Source organism: Chionomys nivalis, chromosome 11 (assembly GCF_950005125.1).
Source record: "Chionomys nivalis chromosome 11, mChiNiv1.1, whole genome shotgun sequence".
Classification (NCBI taxonomy): Eukaryota; Metazoa; Chordata; class Mammalia; order Rodentia; family Cricetidae; genus Chionomys; species Chionomys nivalis.
This window is the reverse complement of record NC_080096.1, coordinates 39,821,007-39,841,401: the sequence shown is the minus strand read 5'-3', so window position 1 is coordinate 39,841,401 and position 20,395 is coordinate 39,821,007. Positions and strand designations below refer to the sequence as shown.

Genomic DNA, 20,395 nt, shown 5'->3' with positions numbered 1-20,395 from the left:
TTACAGATGGTTGTGAGCCACCATGTGGTTGCTGGGAATTGAACTCAGGACCTTTGGAAGAACAGGCAATGCTCTTAACCCGTTGAGCCATCTCTCCAGCCCGAAGTACATTATTTCTAATAGTCTTTTTGCCAGCTTCTCTTAACATTCTAAATTTTCCTCATTACTATCTTTAATTATAGTATTCTTACTCAAACAGAAACTCCTCTACAGCATCCTAAATAGTTTCCACTGATATGCTCAGAACCACTACTTACTTTGGTAGGCACGGTCTTGGAAGCTCCCTTCCTGTAGGCCACCCTGGGTCACCTCTGCAGTTCCCACATGGCATTGAGTTCTTGCTCATTCCCATCATCTTGATCTAACTCTTTGATTGCACTCCCACCAGTTCTAGAAGGACCTGTCCCTCAAGCTGGAATCGAGCATGGGTTCCTTCCTAGGCCTTGGCCCTGAACCTATACGATGCTTTTTCCTATCTTTGTCCTATCCCTATGGTGATGGGACTTGACTTCCTCATCTGTCCAACAAGGACTAAGTGCTTAGTATTTTTACCTAGCTCTAAAGCCTTCAACTCACACCTATGTTGTCCTTCTTTATCCCCTTCTAGAGACACTCTTCATCTGATGGAGCCTTAGCTTTGGGAAGACATGCAATTTTTGAGGGAGAGTGACTTTCTTAAGAGTTCCAAAGAAGCAGCAGCATAGGGCACAGGTGTAAGCAAACATTTCTCAGCCATTTAGCATGTGCCACTGAGAACCTTCTCAGTGCTAGACATGGTACAGAGAGAGGTAAAAGAAAGCACAGCCTAGGCTGGAGAGATGGCTCCATGTTAGGAGTGCTTACTGCTCTTGTAAAAGAATGGAATTTATTTCCTACCATCCATGTCATATAGCTCACAACCAACTGTAACACCAATTCCAGGAGATCAGAAGTATTTTCCTGGTCTTCACAGTTACCTGCACACACGTGCACATGTATACACTCTCACAGACACACATACATACACAGAAATAAAATGATTTTAAAAATCAGGGTTTTTTTTTAAAGTTAGCCCAGCCCTCAAAGGTTCATTCCAGTTGGGAGAACAGATGTTTAAAAATAAGAACACACCTAAGGGAACAGCAGAGTCTTTCCAGAGAGCAGTTGGGAAAGACTTCGTTTGAGCTGGATCTCAAAAGACGAAGAATTAATAAAGGAAAACATTGGTTCTCGAGAGGACTTTCAAGCAGGAGAAAATGAGCATAAAGAAACAGTGCTGGGGAGCAAAGGGCAGCAACGTTGGATAGGTGGCAAAATCTGTTTTGATGCTGGGCCAGAGATCCCAGTTGTTTAATGTGATGTATCCTTCCTTCCAGTGGTGATAGCCCTGCTGTGTACGAGTGGGTACCTGATCTGGAGAAACTGGAAGCGGAAGAACACCAAGAGCATGAACTTTGACAACCCAGTGTACAGGAAGACAACAGAAGAAGAAGATGAAGACGAGCTTCATATAGGGAGGACTGCTCAGATTGGCCATGTCTATCCTGCAGTAAGTATTCCTCAGTAGGAGAGCTCCTTCCCTCCCTTCTGTCCTCTCACCCTATCCTTCCCTCCTTGCCTGCCTGCCTGCCTGCCTGCCTGCCTTCCTTTCTTCCTTTAACCTTATCAAGAACCTGCCATGTATCAGCACCATTCTGTCTCTGGGAGAACACAGACATACTGAAGCAGGTGATGGGGGTATGAGAATATCAGGACCACCTTTTACCTAGAGGCTCTTCATGGCAGTTAAGATGCCAAATATCTTTCTGCAGAAGGGTAACTGGCTATTTAATCTATACATATATGAATTCCAACAAACTCTGAATGCCAGCTAAATACCAAACACCACATTAGGTATCAAATATTCAGAATTAATAAAGAACTGTATTAACTTCCCAAGTAGCTGGTGGGGGAGTTAGAGATGCTAAGTGTCATGGGTGAAAGTTGAAAAATATACCCTTCTAGAAAGCCTTCCTAGGCTTGCTTTTTTTCCTACACTCTCCTGGCTGGGCCTCTCCATCCACAATCCACCTATCTTTTGCTTAGTGGTTAACCTAGACCCTTAGGTCTCTGAGGGCAGGTCTGATGTGGTCAGTCTCTTTTCCTGAGCTTAGCATAGCCCAGATGGCTTTTAACAAATACTGAATGAATGGATGGTATGGAAGCACAGACAGGGAGCTGCTAATTCTGTCTGGGGAACAGGGATACATAATGACTCACAGCAACAGATGAACTGTCTTTAAAAATAGTAGTTTTTGGTAAGGAAGAATGGAAATGACATTCCAGACAGAAATATGTGCAAAGGCTGAGAGGCACAAAAGAGCATGGCCTGTTGGGGAACAAGGATTATGGAGTGGTTAGAACAGGTGTCATTGTTATACAGCAGAGTCAGGGGGCTGAGTATGACCTCAAAGGTCATCCAGTCCATCCCCCTGTCAGGCAATCAGCAGCTTTGATCGCCCACTGTGGGCAGAGCCCTGTCTTGGGGAGACCAGAGACCTGGAAGACCCAGCCCCTGCCCTCAAGGAGCTTTTTGTCTTGCCGGGGGAACCAAGGTCACAGCTGCACCAACTCCCGAAGAACCCTCTTTCCGAGCTGCCTGTCGTCAAGTCCAAGGTAGGGCAGTGCCACTCTGAGCCTGAGGGGCTGGTGAGTGAGGGCCTTAAACCTAGGCAGACAGCAAATCCTGGAAGGCTTTTTGGTTTTGAAAGGTTACAGCTGTAAGCTTGATATGGGGGCAGAGGAAGAATGGGTTTGCCATAGACAGAAGAAATGGCATGTGGAATGTACTGAATGTGTGGTAGACAAACTGCTGTTGGAGCAAACTGTTTGTAAAGGAGAGATGTATGACACAGAGTTGATCAGTGCTGTGAGGGTTAGCAGGTGACCTTAAGGCTCCATAACTGAGAACAGTGCAGACAAGCAGGTTTTTAGAGCTCGGAGAAGGCACAGAGACAATGACTCTCAGTCCCACTGTTTCATAGCCCTGGGTCTTGTCTACTTACCTTTCCTAGTGTAATGAGAGGGACAAGCCACTCTCTCTGCCTCCTGAGACTATAAAGTTAAAAGCACTTTGCAAATTACAATCAGCCTACACTAAATTGCCAGTCACAGAGAAACAGAAAAATATAGTAAGCAAAGTGGGATTGAGCAAGCATCTCCTGTGTGTCACACACTGCTCTCAGTGTTTCACACGTCTTTCTCATTTAATCTTCAGTTACCTTTGGAGGTGATATTATTAGCTTCATTTGCAGTTGAGAAAACTGAGAAACATAGAATTTTAATAACTTCCCTGAGACATGGTCAGAAAGTGGCAGAACCAAGTAAATTCCAGGCAGTGTGCACAGAGGCCCATGTTCTTTCCACTCTGTCATTGGTTACATGTCCTTGAAGCTCTGAAAATAAGAATTCTCTAGCACCTGTCTTCTTCTGCCCTTTTCTCCTATATCTCTGCCATCACTACCAGGGCTGTCTTTGGCCAAGAGATAAGGTGGGCGAGAATAAAGAGGGCGGCTTAACAATATTACTGTTAGTTAAAGCATGACCAAGTATGCATGGAGAAATTAAATAGAACCAAAAATTAACTTGAAAGGCAATGGGGTTTCTTTTCTTTTCTTTTCTTCATATGTGGCATATTCAGAAATGGAAAATGCTTATTTTATGCTGGTTAGGTTTGACTAGACTACTTCAGATGTCATACTTGCTAGGTAGCATGTAAAAACCCTAAAAATGTTATCTCATCTGGTTTCTCACCAATCCTGTGAAGTAGATCCTAACCTCACTAACAGTTGTTAATGAAACTAAGGCTTAGATAAGTGAAGGAAGGCAATCCCCAAATAGCTTGAGAAAAGTAACAAAACTGGGATCTATCCAATGAGGTGCCCAGGAAATGGGAAAAGTGGCAGTCAAGGTTCTGTGAGCACGATACAGAATGTTAGATGTGTATCCTAGAAAAGAAAGCAGAAAGAGAGAAAAGGGATTCACTTACTCAAAAATAAGTTTAGGAACTTTCCTGTCCAGAACTCTGAGACTAATATAGCACTGTAATCATTAGAAGATATAAATCAACAGCTTTTACATCAGTATAGGAAAGAATTTTAACCCTGAAGAGAACAGAGCCATTGGTCAGCCATTTGAGGCAGAAGAGAACTGAACATCCAATAACTGGAAACAAGGACTGGGAACTAGATATAATTACTTATATTACTTTCCAATGCTCTTTTATCACGTAAGAGAGGTGCAACATCGTACCCACTTCATTGTGATTTGTATTTTGGAGACAGGTGGCTAACTGACCAAGATTTAACATTTGACAGTTAACCCTCTTAAGTTCACCCAATTTAAAATACTATAAGGAACCTAAGTTTAAATCTTTGCTGCCCTTCTTTCTGGAAGGAGAGAACAAAATGATGGGGGAAAGCTACACTTCTAGAGCTGCACAGACATGCGATCAAACTTTAGCCATTTTCTGTGTGATCCAGAGTGGTATAATTGAGCCTCAGTTTTCTCATCTCTGAAATAAGTATGATAAATCTTGTCATTGGCAGTTGAAGATTATGTGAGCTAATCTCTATAAAGTAATACTATGTCTGATACTTTTGTTGATATTCAGTAAAGATTGCCTCTTATAGATCTAATGATGATTTCTTGCTCTATTTCCCCAGCGAGTGGCATTAAGTCTTGAAGATGATGGACTGCCCTGAGGATGGGACCACCCACTTCGTGCCTCATGAAGTTCAGTCCTATGCACTACTCTCTTTGGATGGATGGTGTGTGACTGGATGAATGCTATTTCTATATATGGGTCTGTGTGAGTGTGTATGAATGTGTGCGTGTAACTTTTTTTAAATTTATGTTGCGAAAAGGTAACCACAAAGTTATGATGAACTGCAGACATCCAAAGGATGTGAAAGTTTTTATATGTATAATGTTTTATACACTTTTTAACTGGTTGCACTACCCATGAGGAATTCATGGGACAGCTACTGCTGAGTGACTAACATGATGTATATAACCAAACGGGGGCCAATGGTACAAACTTTACTCATCATTTGAATACTATATTTACAGAGGATGTTTGATTTGAGGGCTTTTTTAGGTTTGAGGGACTTGGGGTTTTTTTGTAAATAAAATTATGCTTTGTGGCTATCCATCAACATAAGTATAAAAAGAACACTTCAACTCCCTTCCTCATTTAGATTATTTATTAACATATTTCAAAAGTAAGGTTAGCTCTATAAATAATTTAGAGAAGTGAAAGTATTTATTTTTGGTATGACTGGCCCACTGCACAGACTCGGTGTTTATGTGTGTATGTTTGTATGAGAGGAAGAAAAAATCTGTAGAGAAGAGGCACACTTATGACTATTGTTCAAATACATAAAACAAAGTTGTTTTACAACAGTCCACAAGAGGGGTATCTAGTTTTCAGAGACACCGTCAGAAACTTCATTCAGAAAATAGATGCCACAGTTCACACAGACATGTGGCGGGAAAGGTAGATCTTTTCACCTCTGGCTACTCCCGAGGCCTTGGTGAGCCAGTAAGAAGCTTTTGAGCTCGTCCATGGCTGCCATGACACCCACCTAGGCTTTCTGATATAGATGCCACTGATACACAGTGCCAGAAGCCCTCATGAGCTCACAATAGCAGAGCTCAGCGAGTCCTCTTAAAGTTCAGTTCTTGGTGGGGACTCAGGCTGGCTTCCTCTGAAGCTCCTGAAGGCTGAGCCTCTAGAGCAGCAGTTCTCAACCCATGGGTCACAACCCCTTTGTGGGTCAAATGGCCCTCTCACAGGGTCACCTAAGACTACTGGAAAACACAGATAATTACATTACGATTCATAACAGTAGCAAAATTACAGGTATGACGTAACAACAAAAATAATTTTATAGCTGGGGGTCACCACTACATGAGGAACTGTATTCAAGGATCGCAGCATTAGAAAGATTGAGAACCACTGCTCTAGAGCTAAGTGAAGACATTTCTAGGATTCCAAAGTTGACTGTAAGAACTGGCTCAGGCACTGAACCTCTGAGTTGCTGTGGATGAGGACAAAGGTTTTGGAATAGGTTTGATTACATCTCTATTTCTCCATCCCCTTACTTTATACCATTTTCTTAAGTAGGGGAAATATTTTAAAATAATAAACATGTTTCTTACCGTCAAATGTTCACATGGATAAAACTAAGTCCAAAAATGTGACCATATCCAAAGTTATATTTGGGGGAGGAAATACCATGGGAGATATTATAGCATATTGGGCATGTGTCCACACAAGGATTTGTTTTACTGCTTTATAAATAAAAGGAAAACTCTGGGTATTTATATAGATCTTTCTTCATTGTGAACACCACCTTTACTTTTTCTGAGCCTTGGGGGTGGAGTGGAGAGAAATGCCATTTTCTGTCCGTGGGATCCACTGTTGAAACATAAGCCCATAATCCCAAAAGGAATTCAGTCCCCACTAGCTCTCTCTTCCAAAGTATGGTCTTTCCGTGATTCTGCTGTCCTGCCAGTTCACTCCAGCTAAATGACCAGGGCAAGTGCAACATGGAAGTATGGCTTAGGTGGGAGCAGAGGATATGTATCCACCCTTGACATACCTGGAACTTGACAGTTAAAATGTCTCCTGTTCTCACCCTCCGGCTTCCCCCAAACCAGTGAAGCTTGAATGTCTCACAGATCATCTGAAGTTCTGCCATCCTGTTCCTAGGAGCTTACTTTATGTCACTCGTATGTTTTCTAACCTTAAAAAAAAAGTTGCTGTGTTCTAAGTATGGCTGTTATGTCTGATGACGTCTTTCTGGTATACACGTGTTGATGGTCCTAGACAGTCATTGGATAAATGCAGCTGACCTTGGACCCATTGCAAACAGTCTCACAAGCAGGTGGCCAACTCCTATGGAGCTTACTCACTATATTCATTCAAGGATGGAAAGGAAAGTCAATTTTAACTGAAGAAAAATGGTGAAAGTGAAAGCATCAAAATTTTACATAAAACAAGCAGCTCTTTTAAAAATCTGCTTCCAAAGGAACTGAAATAACTAACAGTAGTTAATACATAGTTTCCTAAGTTTCAGTCAGACCCTTGACTTCAAAATAAGGTTGAAACGCACCGACTAGGATTTCCAAAAGATGACTAAATTCACAACTCATAAAGACCATCTTCCCTGAATATGCTTCAACCACAGTCTGAAAGCAGAGGCTATAGACGCAACCTACAGCAAGCAGACAAGTACACGGATAGCAACAGATCAGCAGCAGTCTGAGGAGATCCACTTCCTCCTATCACTGAAGACTTTCTGAGCCTCATTCTGAGGCATTTCTCAAATTCTGTGTTGCCTTTTGCCACTGTGCATCTGTGGCCACAGCCAATAACAGCCAGAAGGATGCTCAGTGATGAATCACTCAACAAACCAGGCCAGTCCTTTTGTTCTCCCTTCTCCAGAAGACAACCCTGGGCTGCCTGAAACAAGCTATCAAACCTGCTCCCTCTCCCAGGACTATCTGTCCAATGGACTGAGACAGGCCTACCAGAAATGGCCTTTCTGAGACAAGAAACTAAAACTAGGTTTACTCTTCAGAACGTGTATGTATGTACACACAGAGACTGAAATGGCTTCTGACTTCAAGGAGGAAAAATAATGAGATGGGATTTAAACTGATGGCAGTTAATACTGTTGAGCCCTTCAGTTAATCTTATGTATTCACAACATACTTATTCTCTAAACTACCTGCTAGGTGCTATGTGGGTGCTAGGCATTGCAAACATCAAAGGTCAATTAAAATGTCTTTCACCCTTTCAGCGCTCACTGCAGTGGAAGATACATATGGATACAAAAAAAAAAAAAGTAGACTTCACTTAGAATACTGCCAGGGCAAAACAAAAAAGATGCGTCATTTTGCCTGAAAAGATGAAAAACCGGGTCTTCACAGAAGTGGCCCAAAGCCAAGTCTTAACTAAAGAGCGGTGTTGAGGCTGCTTCTGGTCGCAGAGACAGAGCTGAGACTGAGGCGGGGTCGGCAGCGGGGCTTTAGGGACAGCTTGTGGTCCATTATACCTGGACTACAGAGCTCGAGGAGAGGTGACAAGAAGTGGAACTGCTTGGAAAGACAAGTTCAGCATGAGCACTTTATAAAATAACTTCTGATTTGATGGAGCAGACCTTTCTTTCGTTGTTTACTGTGTACAAGGGATCATGGGAAACTTACTGCCAGCACTTTGAAGGCATGACATTTTTCCACCTCAGGCTTCTCAGTGGCCGCAGGGAATGCTGACTGCTTTTTATTTATTTGAATTGAGATTCTTGAAATGATCAGTGAAAACTAATGTCTTAACAGTGGGATGTTCAACAGAAGCATGCCATGTTGTCGAGCACCTTTTAGATTTTTCTCAGCTGTGAGAAAGAAGATGATAGAGATACAGAATCTGGAAAGAATATCCCCCAGTCACAGTAGTGAGGCGCTACTGGGTGCACGAGAAAAGAGATCTAATCCCACAGGAATGCAAAGACCACTCCCATCCCACCACACACTCCCCATTTCACAGAACATCAGTGAGTTAGCAGCTTCTAAAGACGTGGTTCTCTTCTCCATAAATGCATGAGGATAGAGTGTCAGAGTCTCCTTACACGGTATTTTTAGGGTATTTGGGAGTTTGCAGGATATGAAGAATTTAGAAGGTGGAGGAAATTAAAGCTCCAGCCTTTCAGTTAATTAGAGGAAGCTTCACTCAGACTGTGCACCATGTGCACGGTCTTAAGAACTGCATTTGCAAACATTTTGTGCTGTCAAAACTAATTTTAAAAAAGCTACCTGTATAACTATATATACATATATATTTAAAGACAAGGTTTTTGATAGTTTTTTTTTTTTTTTTACAAAAACTACAAGAGAAGACTGTACAAACCACCAACTTTTAAAATGGCATTTTGTTCTATACAAGCTGTGAACGTGAGGGGTAGAGTACTGGTTTGCAAACTCAAACCCTCCACATTACCACATTTGGTATAATAGTAGGGCATGTAAAATGCTGGGTCGCACTAACCATTTCTGCTCTTGTCGTGTCATTCTGAGTTTTGTTAGCTTCTGTACGCAGAACTTTGGCAATCTAGCTTCTTCTAGAGGCCGAGGGGCTGAAGGAGGTGTGCTCCATTTCACTAGCTGTACTGACATCATCTTGGTGAACTGAAAACCAAATGTGGACATTTGTAAAATCAGCACATTGTTTCTAGAGAGATTAAATTCATTTTTAAAAAAATATGTTTCATTTCATTGTGGTGCTTTAATTGGGGGAGGTGTGGGCTATCACTTAATATATACTAAATGGTTTACACAAATCACCTCAATCTTAGCAATAATCCTGTAAAATAATATATTCAGTATTATCCACTCCTATTTTATAAAGAAATGGGTAAAGTACAGGTCTTTTTAGTATTCCTAAAGAAACATAGCATGTGTAGCGGTCTCCGCCTAGGATTTCCTACTTGTTATTAAGTACTAAAATAGGCTTATCTCCTCCAGGAAGCAACCTCACGTCAGTTTGGGTTAGATAACTCCACATCGCCATTATTATTTTTTCCTACCTGCTGCCCAATATTTCTGAGCTGCCACTTATTCTCATGCCATTGAGGTGACTTTTACCAAGGTCATCTAGGGCCTCCCTTATTTGAAATCTTGTAGACACCTCCAGTCCTTTTCTTCCTTGACCTAAGAGCAGTATTTAACACTAGGCCATGCTTCTTGGAATACTCTTATTTTAGTGTAAACACCACCCTATTTCTGGTTTCCTCCTTACAGCTTTGGCCACAACTTAGTCCCCTTTGCCTACCCTTTGCATTATGGTATTTCATTTCAAATCCACTCACTTTTCAATCTGCATTGTTATTACCTGCACGGGGGTCATCATCATATCACTACCCTCGTGGACACTTTAACCACTACCTATCATAAAGGTGTTATACTTCTTGACTTTCAGTTTTCCAGTCTAGCGTACATGACAGCCAAAGGGGTCCTTCTAAAATGCAGTAGGAGCTGGACACAGTGATGGCACATGTCTCTAATACCAGTACTCCAGAGACAAAGGTGGGTGAATATCTGTGCTCAAGCCCAGTCTTGCCTACATAGTGAGTTCCAGGCCAGCCAGGGCTATACAGTGAGACTCTGTCTCAAAAACCAAACCAGTGGTAGGTGAGGGAATGGCGAAATAGTTTATTTGGTAAAGATGTGTGTCAATCTTCTATAATTAGAGCTTTTATTGTTTTTGACCTATTCAACCTTAAAATTCTCAGTCTGAAAACTTTCAGAGGTCAATTTTGACTTAAAAATGACCTCTTGGATAGTGGTTCCCATGTTTGTCTCACCTACTTCTTTTGTTTTGTTTTATTAGAGGGTCTCACTTTGTAGTCCTGGCTGGCTTTGAACTACTGTGTAGACCAGGCTGGGTTTAAACTCACAGAGATCTGCCCTGCCCCACTCTGCCTCTGAAGTGCTGGGACTAAAGGCGTGGACCACCATGCCTAGTCCTGGCCTGGGTATTTTTGGAGGCTTCAAATATGGGAGTCCATCAGTACGCAGCCAGGGCTGAGGATCACTGCTGGGTAAGGCTACTAAGAGCGGGAATCCGACATCCATTTTAACATCCACCCACAACACGTATCCTAGACGTTAGCCTAGAAGACAGGAGATGAAAGGCAACTTGTGAACTTGTGCGTGAGTGGCGACACTCTGGAAGCTAAGGTAGGAGGGTTACAAATCTCAGGTCAGTCCTGACCATGTAGCAGTACCCTGCCTGTATGTAAAATAAATGGCAGAAAGGAATGTTGGCAGTGCAGGCAAGCTCCAGGCAATGTTGTGGTTTGGGGAAGGAATCATTGAAAACAGTTTATTTATTTATTTTTTGGTTTTTCGAGACAGGGTTTCTCTGTGGTTTTGGTTCCTGTCCTGGAACTAGCTCTTGTAGACCACGCTGGTCTCGAACTCACAGAGATCCGCCTGCCTCTGCCTCCCAAGTGCTGGGATTAAAGGCGTGCGCCACCACCGCCCGGCTGAAAACAGTTTTCTTAAAAGACAGTTAAGTAAGCCAAGCAAGCGGTGGTGGCGCACGCCTTTAATCCCAGCACTTGGGAGGCAGAGGCAGGTAGATCTCTGTGCGTTCAAGTTCATCTTGGTCTACAGAGCGAGTTCCAGGACAGCCAGAGCCGTAAAACAGAGAAACGCTGTCTCAAAAAACAATTAACAAAAACAAAAGTAAAACTTTTTCGAAACAGGGTCTTAGTATGCAGACCCTAGTCTCAAACTCGTGCCCCTCTGAATTAAGCTTTTGAGTACTAGACCATCGCTATTCGCTACTACTCTAGCCCTCAAAGCCCACTCCTGACTCAGACACTGGGGGCGGGAAAGGGCGCAGCGAGCTCAATGGCGGGGGAACCATTTTGTCCCATTTTACGGTGGTTCAGAGTGTGAATAACCCCGTTCGACTCACTTTTGTCGGAGTGTCGGGTCTAAACCCTATAGGTAAAAGTCTCCTGACGCACTCGTGAAGGAGCACGCCCTCACGGAAGCCCAGCCCCTCGCAGAACACTGGACTTCCGGCGGTCCTCTTGATCTCGCCTCAGGACGAGGGGGCGTGGCAATCTCGTTCCCGCCTCCCGAGAGCGAAAAACTGTTCGCGTCGCGGTGGTTTGACGTCATTTCCGAGCGCCAATAGGGCGCCGATCATAGTAGTGTGATCTGTTCCTAAAGTTCGGTCTTGATTTCCCTTGTGAACTATGGAGAGTGACTTTTACCTGCGTTACTACGTGGGTCACAAAGGCAAGTTCGGTCATGAGTTTCTGGAGTTTGAATTCCGACCTGATGGTAAGAGCGACCCCGCGCCTGCCGGGAGAGGGACGGGACCTTGGGGAGGGCGCAGAAGCCGGGCTCGCGAATGTGGCGATGTGAAGGAAGGGGCTGAGACCGGTACTGTTGGGTTGTGAAAGGCGCATTCTTTTTTCGGCTTCACTGGTTCTTTCTGTCAATACACTGGAGCTTCTTCTTAGTAACTTTTTAAAAAGCCGGATTGCTTACATTTCAACCAAGATTGATTGAATGTCCATCTTACATCGGGCTGTATTCCACTCTGAGGATAGAGCAACGAAGATAAATTTCCCCTTTCGTGGAAAATTGTTTTAGTCTTGGGAGAAACTATAAACAGTTATTTCCTATAGTGAGAAGTGATCAGAAAATAGGATAGAGCCGGGCGGTGGTGGCGCACGCCTTAATCCCAGCACTCGGGAGGCAGAGGCAGGCGGATCTCTGTGAGTTCGAGGCCAGCCTGGTCTACAAGAGCTAGTTCCAGTTAGGACTGTTACATAGAGAAACCCTGTCTCGAAAAGCCAAAAGAAAGGAAGAGAGAGTGAGAGAGAAGAGAAAAGAAAGGAAAAAATATAGTGTCGCTTTTAGAGAGCACTCTGAAGAGTGGGTATTTGAATCAAGCCATAATCGAAAGGGATGGATTCGTGACGCTCATGAAAAAAAGCATTCTGTAGGAGTATCAAGTGAAAAGGCCATTGGACAGCAAAGAGCCAGGCATGTTTTAGGGGTCCATTGTGATAACTGAAGGATAATAGCGAATTCTAGGGAGAATAGTAGGATTTAGTGGCATTTCATTTTTTAATAAATAAAGCTTGTCTAAAGATCAGAGAGTAAAACAGCCCCACTGGTCAGCTTTACAGATCAGGCAGTGGTAGCACCTTTAATCCCAGTACCCACACTAGTTGCCATAGTAACCGGGCGGTGCTTGCATTTAATCCCAGCCCTAGAAAGGATTATAAAACAGGAGGAAGCCAGGCAGTGGTGGTGCTCGCCTTTAATCTCAGCACTCAGGAGGCAGAGGCAGGCAGATCTATGTGAGTTAGAGGCCAGCCCAGTCTACAGAGCGAGTTCCAGGACTGGCTCCGTAGCTACTAAGGAACCCTGTCTCAAAGGGGGGGAGAGGGGATCACGGAGACTGCTCTCAGTCTCATTCTGAGATTCTTGGAGGCAGGATCACCTGAGGAGGAGGAAAGAGCCAATGGCTGCCTGTTTTGCTTTTCTGACCTTCGGGTTGAACCCTAATTTCTCTCTATGAGTTTTTATTGCTCATGCATCAGCAGGAGACGGTGTTAGGTAGGAGCTTTGCTATGTAGGTGTTTAAAGGCCATGGCATGAATAGGTGCAGCAGGAAACAACTTGAAACTTTTTTTTTTTTAATATTTATTTTATTTATTTATTATGTATACAATATTCTTTCTGCGTGTATGCCTGAAGTCCAGAAGAGGGCACCAGACCTCATTACAGATGGTTGTGAGCCACCATGTGGTTGCTGGGAATTGAACTCAGGACCTTTGGAAGAGCAGGCAATGCTCTTAACCACTGAGCCATCTCTCCAGCCCCACAACTTGAAACTTTTAAGAGAAAAGGTGTGATCTGTTCTTCAAAAAGGATCCTAGCTCTTGGGCACAGAGTAGGCTAGAGTGATGGTGGTTGTCAGGTCATAAGAGATTGTGATCGGGACTTGGACAACTAGGGCTGTAGATGTGGAGAAGATTTAGGATACTGTTGGTGACAATTAGAACGTATTCGATTGGTAACATTTGGGAAGGTTGCAGTGTGGTGAGGCGGCAAGGACAATTCTACTCAAATTTTTTCCTTTTCATTCTCTATAAGATGGACAAGAAAATGTAGCGCAGGCCTGTGTAATTAGATTATTGTAGGTCTCGGACACTGTCAATAGCTGCTCTCTTCCTTCCTGGTAAATTCAAAGCCCTTACCGTGGCGTATGGCCACACTGAGTTCCTGCCTGCTTGCCAGCCTCAGCCCTACACATACTCATCCCACACTGCTTCGGTTCTGCCTGCAACATCCCAAGCACTTTTTAATTTTCAGTCTCTTTGATGTGAATTCTGTTCACACACCATCTTGTCTTTTCTTGGTCCCTTAACCCACACTTACACCTTATTGTACGTTCTTCCCATATCCCACCCACCCAAAGTCATTTTATGCATGAAACCTGTTCAGACCTTCAGCCTAAACTAGATGCTTCTTCTCCCCAGTTTCCTGACTTTTTTCTACAACAATACATTGTGGTTCTTTTGCTTTTATTTATTTATTTATTTATTTATTTATTTACTTACTTACTGTGTAGCCTTGCCTGTTCCAAAATTGCCACGCAAACCAGATTAGTCTCAAACTCAGAGATTCATCAGCCTCTGCCTCCTGAGTGCTAGGATTAAAGGTGTGTGCTCAAGTGATTTTGTTGTTTTTAATATTCTTCATCTCCACTACATGCCCAAACTGGCCTGATGGTTGTATACATGCACAAAGGGCCTTAGGAACCATCTGTGCTCAATTTAAAAGTATGCAGAAACTGATCAGCGTCACGAGACCGCATGGGTGTGTATGTGTGTGTATTTGTGTGTCCAGCTTTCTACAGTTTTCAAAATGCTTCACAACCCAGTTGAGCCTTACCATGTTCTCTTTGCGGGTAAGTTAGCAATTACAATTCCTGTTTATAGCTGAGGTCCTTAACCTGCAAAAAGCTATTTGCCAGAGTAGTTAAAGAGCCTGCCTGTGTGCTTTTGCCACATTGTAGTAGCTTTTGCCTGAACTCTAGTTCAGTGTCAGGTGCACCTTCAGTGGGTTGGTAGTTTACAGTGGAATACTGAAAAGACAGCTGTGAAGCGGGTTGAACTTGGGTATAATGTAGGCAAAGTTAATATTGTTAGTAGGCTCCTGGTGCTTTCTTTGATCATGTTTTGTTGTACATTGCATTCATTTTTTTTTTTTTGCCCCCCACAGGAAAACTGCGATATGCCAACAACAGCAATTACAAAAATGATGTCATGATCAGAAAGGAGGTGCGATGCTTTCCTTCACTCAAGAGGCTTTTGTTCTGCAGTGTTTGTGCTTGTGCTCTCTCTGGTAGTGATGAAAAATGAAGAGTGGGGAAACAAGTAGTTAGTTCTTTGTCTTTTCTCTTTTGTTTGCTGTTGTCTGGTTCTCTTTTTTTGTTTTTTGGGTTTTTTTTTTATTACTATTTTGTTTTGGATGTTTTGTTTGTTTGTTTTTAGATAGAGATTTCTCTGTGTAGCCCTGACTGTCCTGGAACTCCCTCTGTACACCAAGCTAGCCTCAAACTCAGATATTCGCCTGCCTCTGCCTACTCTGGAAGTAAGGCATACGCATACTACCTGACATATATGTATGTTCTTTAAGCCCTGATTATAAATGCCCATGGGACTGTGTAATCTGCCATATTTATATACCGGAAATTAAAAGCCCAGACACTAAATCTGAGGCTTGTTCTAAGTATTCTTGCTTGTAAGGGATAATGGCCAGAATTTAGGCATACTCATATCTCAGTAAGCTCATGTGTTCTGTTCTGCAGTGAGTTCTACCGTACCGTTAATGCATTTTAAACCTGATTTTAGGCTTATGTACATAAAAGTGTGATGGAGGAATTGAAGAGAATCATTGATGACAGTGAGATCACCAAGGAAGATGATGCTCTGTGGCCCCCTCCTGACCGAGTAGGCCGGCAGGTGAGTGCTCTACTGACTGTACTTCTCACAAAGGAGATGCAGACCGCTGCTCTGTGGGACACTGGGGCAGGAGGGAGAACCGGTAGTCCCATGTGGGTGCTGGGAATGGAACCCAGGTCCTCTGGAAGAGCAACTAGTGCTCTTAATCACTGAGCCAGCTTTCCAGCACTGTTACTTTTTTAATAACTAAAAAATAAAAGATAATTCTACCTCGACTGCTACTACTCTACTCCGTTCTTCTGGTTTCTGTGTTTCTACCCTACAGCCAGGGGGTTCTTTGACAATATAAATTGTGCTGAGCATGTTGGCGCATGCCTCTAGTCTCAGCACATGGGAAACAGGCTGGCGGGCCTCTGTGAGTTCTAGACCAGCCAAAGTTACATAGTGAGACCCATCTCAAAAAACTGTTGTAATAAGGAGCGGCAGGGCTGCGTCCCTGGCTGCGTCCCTGGCGCCCGGCCACCCGCACGGCTAGCTTTACCCAAAATAATTACACGGAAACTGTATTCTTTTAAACACTGCTTGGCTTATTAGCTCTAGCCCTTACTGGCTAATTCTCATATCCCGATCAACCCATCTCTAATAATTTGTGTAGCACCAGTCTTACCGGGAAAGATTCAGCATGTCTGACCTGGCAGCTTGCTTCATCGCGTCTACCCCAGAGAGGAGAGCTGTCGAGTCTGAGCTCACTTCCTCTTCCTCTCAGCATTCTGTTCTGTTTACTCCACCCACCTATGTTCTAACCTATGAGGACCAAGCAGTTTCTTTATTTTTTAACCAATGACCTTCCTCCATCAAAAAACAAAGACAACTTTCTCTTCTTAAAGGAAAAGATTTGTAAATTTGACTTCATTAAACTTAAAACTTGTTTTACCGAAGACATCTAATTAAAGTTGAAAAGAGCCACAGACTGGGTGAAGATACTTGAAAAATATATCTAACAAGGAGTGTCTCTACAGAATATATAAAGAACTATAAAGCAATAAAAAGATAACCCGACTTGAGGGGCGAAATGTTACAACGGATATAGACAGTCTGTAGACTCAAACATTGAACAAACCTTGAACTCAAATATTGAACAGATTTACAGGTGCATTTGTAACCTGCAAAAATTAGGACATCACATTTTCTAAAGCTTCACCCAGGTCTTCAAAAGTATAGAAAGAATTCATACACCTATGGCAGGAAAAAAAGTACCAGTGTGGCCGTATTAGGAAACCATTTGGATAGGAGCTGGCAGAGCGGAAAATACTTAGTTTTGGTGGAGCTGGGGACCCAACTCCAGGACTAGCACAGATGTTCAGCCCTAAGACCTAGAACATTCTTGCCACATCATGTCTAGTAATAAAAGTTGGGAACTTAAGTCTGCTTCAGTAAGGAAACGACATATTCAGTGCATTTAAATTGTTGAGTAGATCAACATAGATAAATCCTAGAAAAAACATGGAATGAATATATATATCAGGTATGGCCATTTATTTTAAAAGTATGCTGCTAAATCTGGAAAAGCAAGTGGCAGAAATACACACCAGTTTTAGGGGATGCCAAAGAATAGAGTGGGATACAGGTATAACTTGTGCTTCTTTTAATAAAGTAGGGAATATCAAGATGGACCAGTGGGTAAAGGCTCTTGTTACCACACTTGGCAGCGCGAGTTCATTCTCTATAACCCACATAAAGGTGTAAGGAGTATAAGCTGTCCTCTGATCTCTAGAATGTGCCCTGATATCTCTCTCTCTCTCTCTCTCTCTCTCTCTCTCTCTCTCTCTCTCACACACACACACACACACACCAATAAGTAAATATTATTTTAGAAGAAGAAAAGGGCTGGAGAGGTGGCTTGGTGGATGCAAGCATGAAGATCAGAGTTTGAATGAGCCTTGTCCTGTGTGCTTGATTAATGACCCAGTGCTGTCTTTGTTTTTGTTTTGTTTTTTAATGTTTCTAGGAGCTTGAAATTGTCATTGGCGATGAACACATTTCTTTTACAACATCAAAAATTGGTTCCCTTATTGACGTCAACCAGTCAAAGTAAGTATATATGACATTTATATCCAGTAGTGTCTGTTGTTAGAGAGTAAAATGAAAATGTCAGCTGGGTGGTGGTGGCACATGCCTTAATCTCAGCACTTGGGAGGCAGAGGCAGGTGGATCTCTCTGAGTTCGAGACCAGCTTGATCTACAAGAGCTAGTTCCAGGACAGGCTCCAAAGCTACAGAGAAACCCTGTCTCAAAAAAACAAAAACGGAAAAGAAGGAAAGAAAGTAATAAAGAAAATGTCAGTCAAATGAGGCCAGCATAGAAAGATGTAGTGCAGACACAAGACAGAAGTCAGCATGGTCCTCATTCATAGGGCTCAGGTTATACTTGTCTTTCAGTATCGTAGAAGGTTGGTTCCAGGAATTTTGGTACCAGAATCTTGAATGCTCAATTCCCTTGATTAAAATAGTGTCATATTTTCACAGAGCCTATGTACTTTTCATATACTTTAAATCATCTTTATAAAACCAAATTCTGTGTGAATATCTGTTATAACATTTAGGAAATAACAGCAATGAAAACCATCTGAACATGTATATGATAGTTGGGAACTTCATGAACCTGTCTTCATTCATGGCTGAACCCAAAAATGCATAGCTTATGAATTCAGGCCAATTGTGTTTTCAAAGGCTGCTTCTTCTCCTTGCGGTGGTTCATTCAGTTACTGCTTCTCCGTGACACTGAGGGATGCATAGTAGCAACCAGAAGAGAAAATTAAGGCCAAACAAATGTTGGTCACTGAGCGAACGCTTTCTCAGTGTTGACTTTCAGACTACCCTGTCTTAGTTTCGGTGGAATTTGAAATCTCATCTCTAAATTTTAAGATTCATGTTGCCAGTGGTGTGAATTATAACATGGAATGGGATCTATTTGTTACAAAGAATCTGGGGAGGGGGTGGCTGTTTGTTTGCAGTACCGAGAATTGAAGTGGTTAGAGTCTTGCTCCACCACTGACCTAGATTTCCAACTTTTTTAAAAAGCATAAGACAGAATCTGTTTTAGAAATCATGGTTTCTCCCTTGGTTTTATGTTTTTCACAGTAAAAACAGCATACTTTACTCCATTTTAATAAGTGAACCTTTCCTTCTTAATGGACATGTGGTTCCTCAGGGGTTTACTACTGTAAATACCTTCATAAGAAACATTTTTGTGGCAATCAGGGTTATTTTATTTGCCAATTTTCCTCTGCTTCTTAAACATCTTTATTTTCTTTTGTATTTTAGGGATCCAGAAGGCTTACGAGTGTTTTATTATCTTGTCCAGGACCTGAAGTGTTTAGTCTTCAGCCTTATTGGATTACATTTCAAGATTAAACCAATCTAGATTGGATATTGTGGACATGAGAGGGTGGGAATTTTTAGTTACCGTAATTAGGAATTTTTTCTGTATATTGGGGCAATTTTTATAAACAATAAATGATGGTCTTTAACAAATGTGATAACATCTACTTTTTGTTATTTTTCTAAACACCTAATGTGTGAATTATTTCTCAAGTAAAATACAAACATTCAGGGAAATGGTTCTGGCAGTAAAGCTTTAGCTGCATAAACCTGACATGACAACCACCATCTTCCTCCCTGAGACCCGCATGGGCCAGCCAGCCTGGACTAAGCAAGCAGCCAGCAGCAGAAACAGGGACCCTGCCTCAACAAGGTGGAAGGCAAGAAATGACTCTAAATTTTTACACCTGTGCTGTGGCATGGGCGCATGCTGGTGTGTACACATATACTAAATATTTTTTTTAATACAACAAGAGTTGGGAATCTCAGCAATATTGAAAGGAGATTCCGGGACAAGTTTGTTTTAACAGAGAGCCTCCCTTCGTTTTGCTGCCCAGGATAGCTTAGAACTTGGGATCAGTCTCCCAAGTACTGGGGTTGCAGGCTGGTGCCATCACGCCCAGTTCAGTTTTGATTCTTAAATTCCAAGGGAAAAAGTCTAGATATTTACAAGACAAATCAATGCTGGAGTTTTATAGCTCACTAGAAAAGCACCTGCCTACCATTCATGAGGTCTTGGATTTTATCTCCACTAAAGCAGACAAAATAATACAATGTTTGACCCTAACTGGGTCATGATAAAAAAAAAAAAAACAAAAAAAAAAAAAAACAAACTAAAGTTGACACCACTAAAGAAATTTGAATATTGGCTGTTGGGTTTACATATAGTGCATGTAAGACTGGGTTTTATACATACTAAGCAAGTGTTCCACCACTAGGCTACATTTCACAGCCGGGTAGTGTTAGCTTCTTGGGCATGAAACTGCATTGTGATCAGTCTTTCTTTTTTTTTTTTTTTTTTTTTTTTACAGATCCTGTATTTCAGTGTGAAGGAAAACTTCAGCACGTGGATTGATAGTTTTCTCTTGCTGTTACATAAATTTCATGGCTTTAGGCAAGTAGCTGGGTAGATTGCACCAGGAGAGAAGGGACATGATAGGTTTCGTGTGTCTGAGAGACATGATGGACCTAAATACACATCCATCCTTAGAACCATCCCCACCTTTGACAAGGTCCCAAAAGCGTTCTCAGACTCCATGATTCACTCTGCTGCTTCAAGTTAGGGATTGCATTCGTATCTGACAAGGCAGGATGCCAGACTATTGAGATGAAAAAGACTTTTTTTTTTTTTTTTCATGACACAAGTAGGGAGATGGCTCCACGGTTTAGAGTACTTGCCTAGTACCCCAATCCAGTTCCTAGCATCCATATGGTGGCTCACAGTCAACCGTTACTGGGGGATCCGGTGCCCTCTTCTAGTCTCGGCAGGAGCCG

General features: G+C 42.4%; 2 protein-coding genes across 11 annotated transcripts in view; both read left to right on the top strand.

The window, feature by feature from the left end:
- Nucleotides 1–8,896, top strand: part of Lrp8 (LDL receptor related protein 8) — a 71,996-nt gene extending 63,100 nt beyond the window's left edge. For 6 of the 10 annotated variants that reach the window (XM_057783583.1, XM_057783581.1, XM_057783578.1 and 3 more), the window contains 3 exons: nucleotides 1,356–1,528; nucleotides 2,458–2,634; nucleotides 4,683–8,896. In XM_057783583.1, coding sequence (XP_057639566.1) covers nucleotides 1,356–1,528; nucleotides 2,458–2,634; nucleotides 4,683–4,721 — 389 coding nt within the window. In that variant the 3' untranslated portion in view covers nucleotides 4,722–8,896. The remainder of the gene's footprint in view (nucleotides 1–1,355; nucleotides 1,529–2,457; nucleotides 2,635–4,682) is intronic. The other 4 variants (XM_057783580.1, XM_057783586.1, XM_057783585.1 and 1 more) reach the window with 1 other exon arrangement.
- Nucleotides 8,897–11,709: 2,813 nt separating this feature from the next.
- On the top strand, nucleotides 11,710–19,090 carry Magoh (mago homolog, exon junction complex subunit). Its single transcript, XM_057784793.1, has 5 exons — nucleotides 11,710–11,877; nucleotides 14,839–14,897; nucleotides 15,471–15,581; nucleotides 17,530–17,612; nucleotides 18,845–19,090. The coding sequence occupies exons 1-5, from the start codon at nucleotides 11,790–11,792 to the stop codon at nucleotides 18,942–18,944; spliced, it is 441 nt and encodes a 146-aa protein (XP_057640776.1). The 5' UTR covers nucleotides 11,710–11,789; the 3' UTR covers nucleotides 18,945–19,090.
- The last annotated feature ends 1,305 nt before the right edge of the window (nucleotides 19,091–20,395 follow it).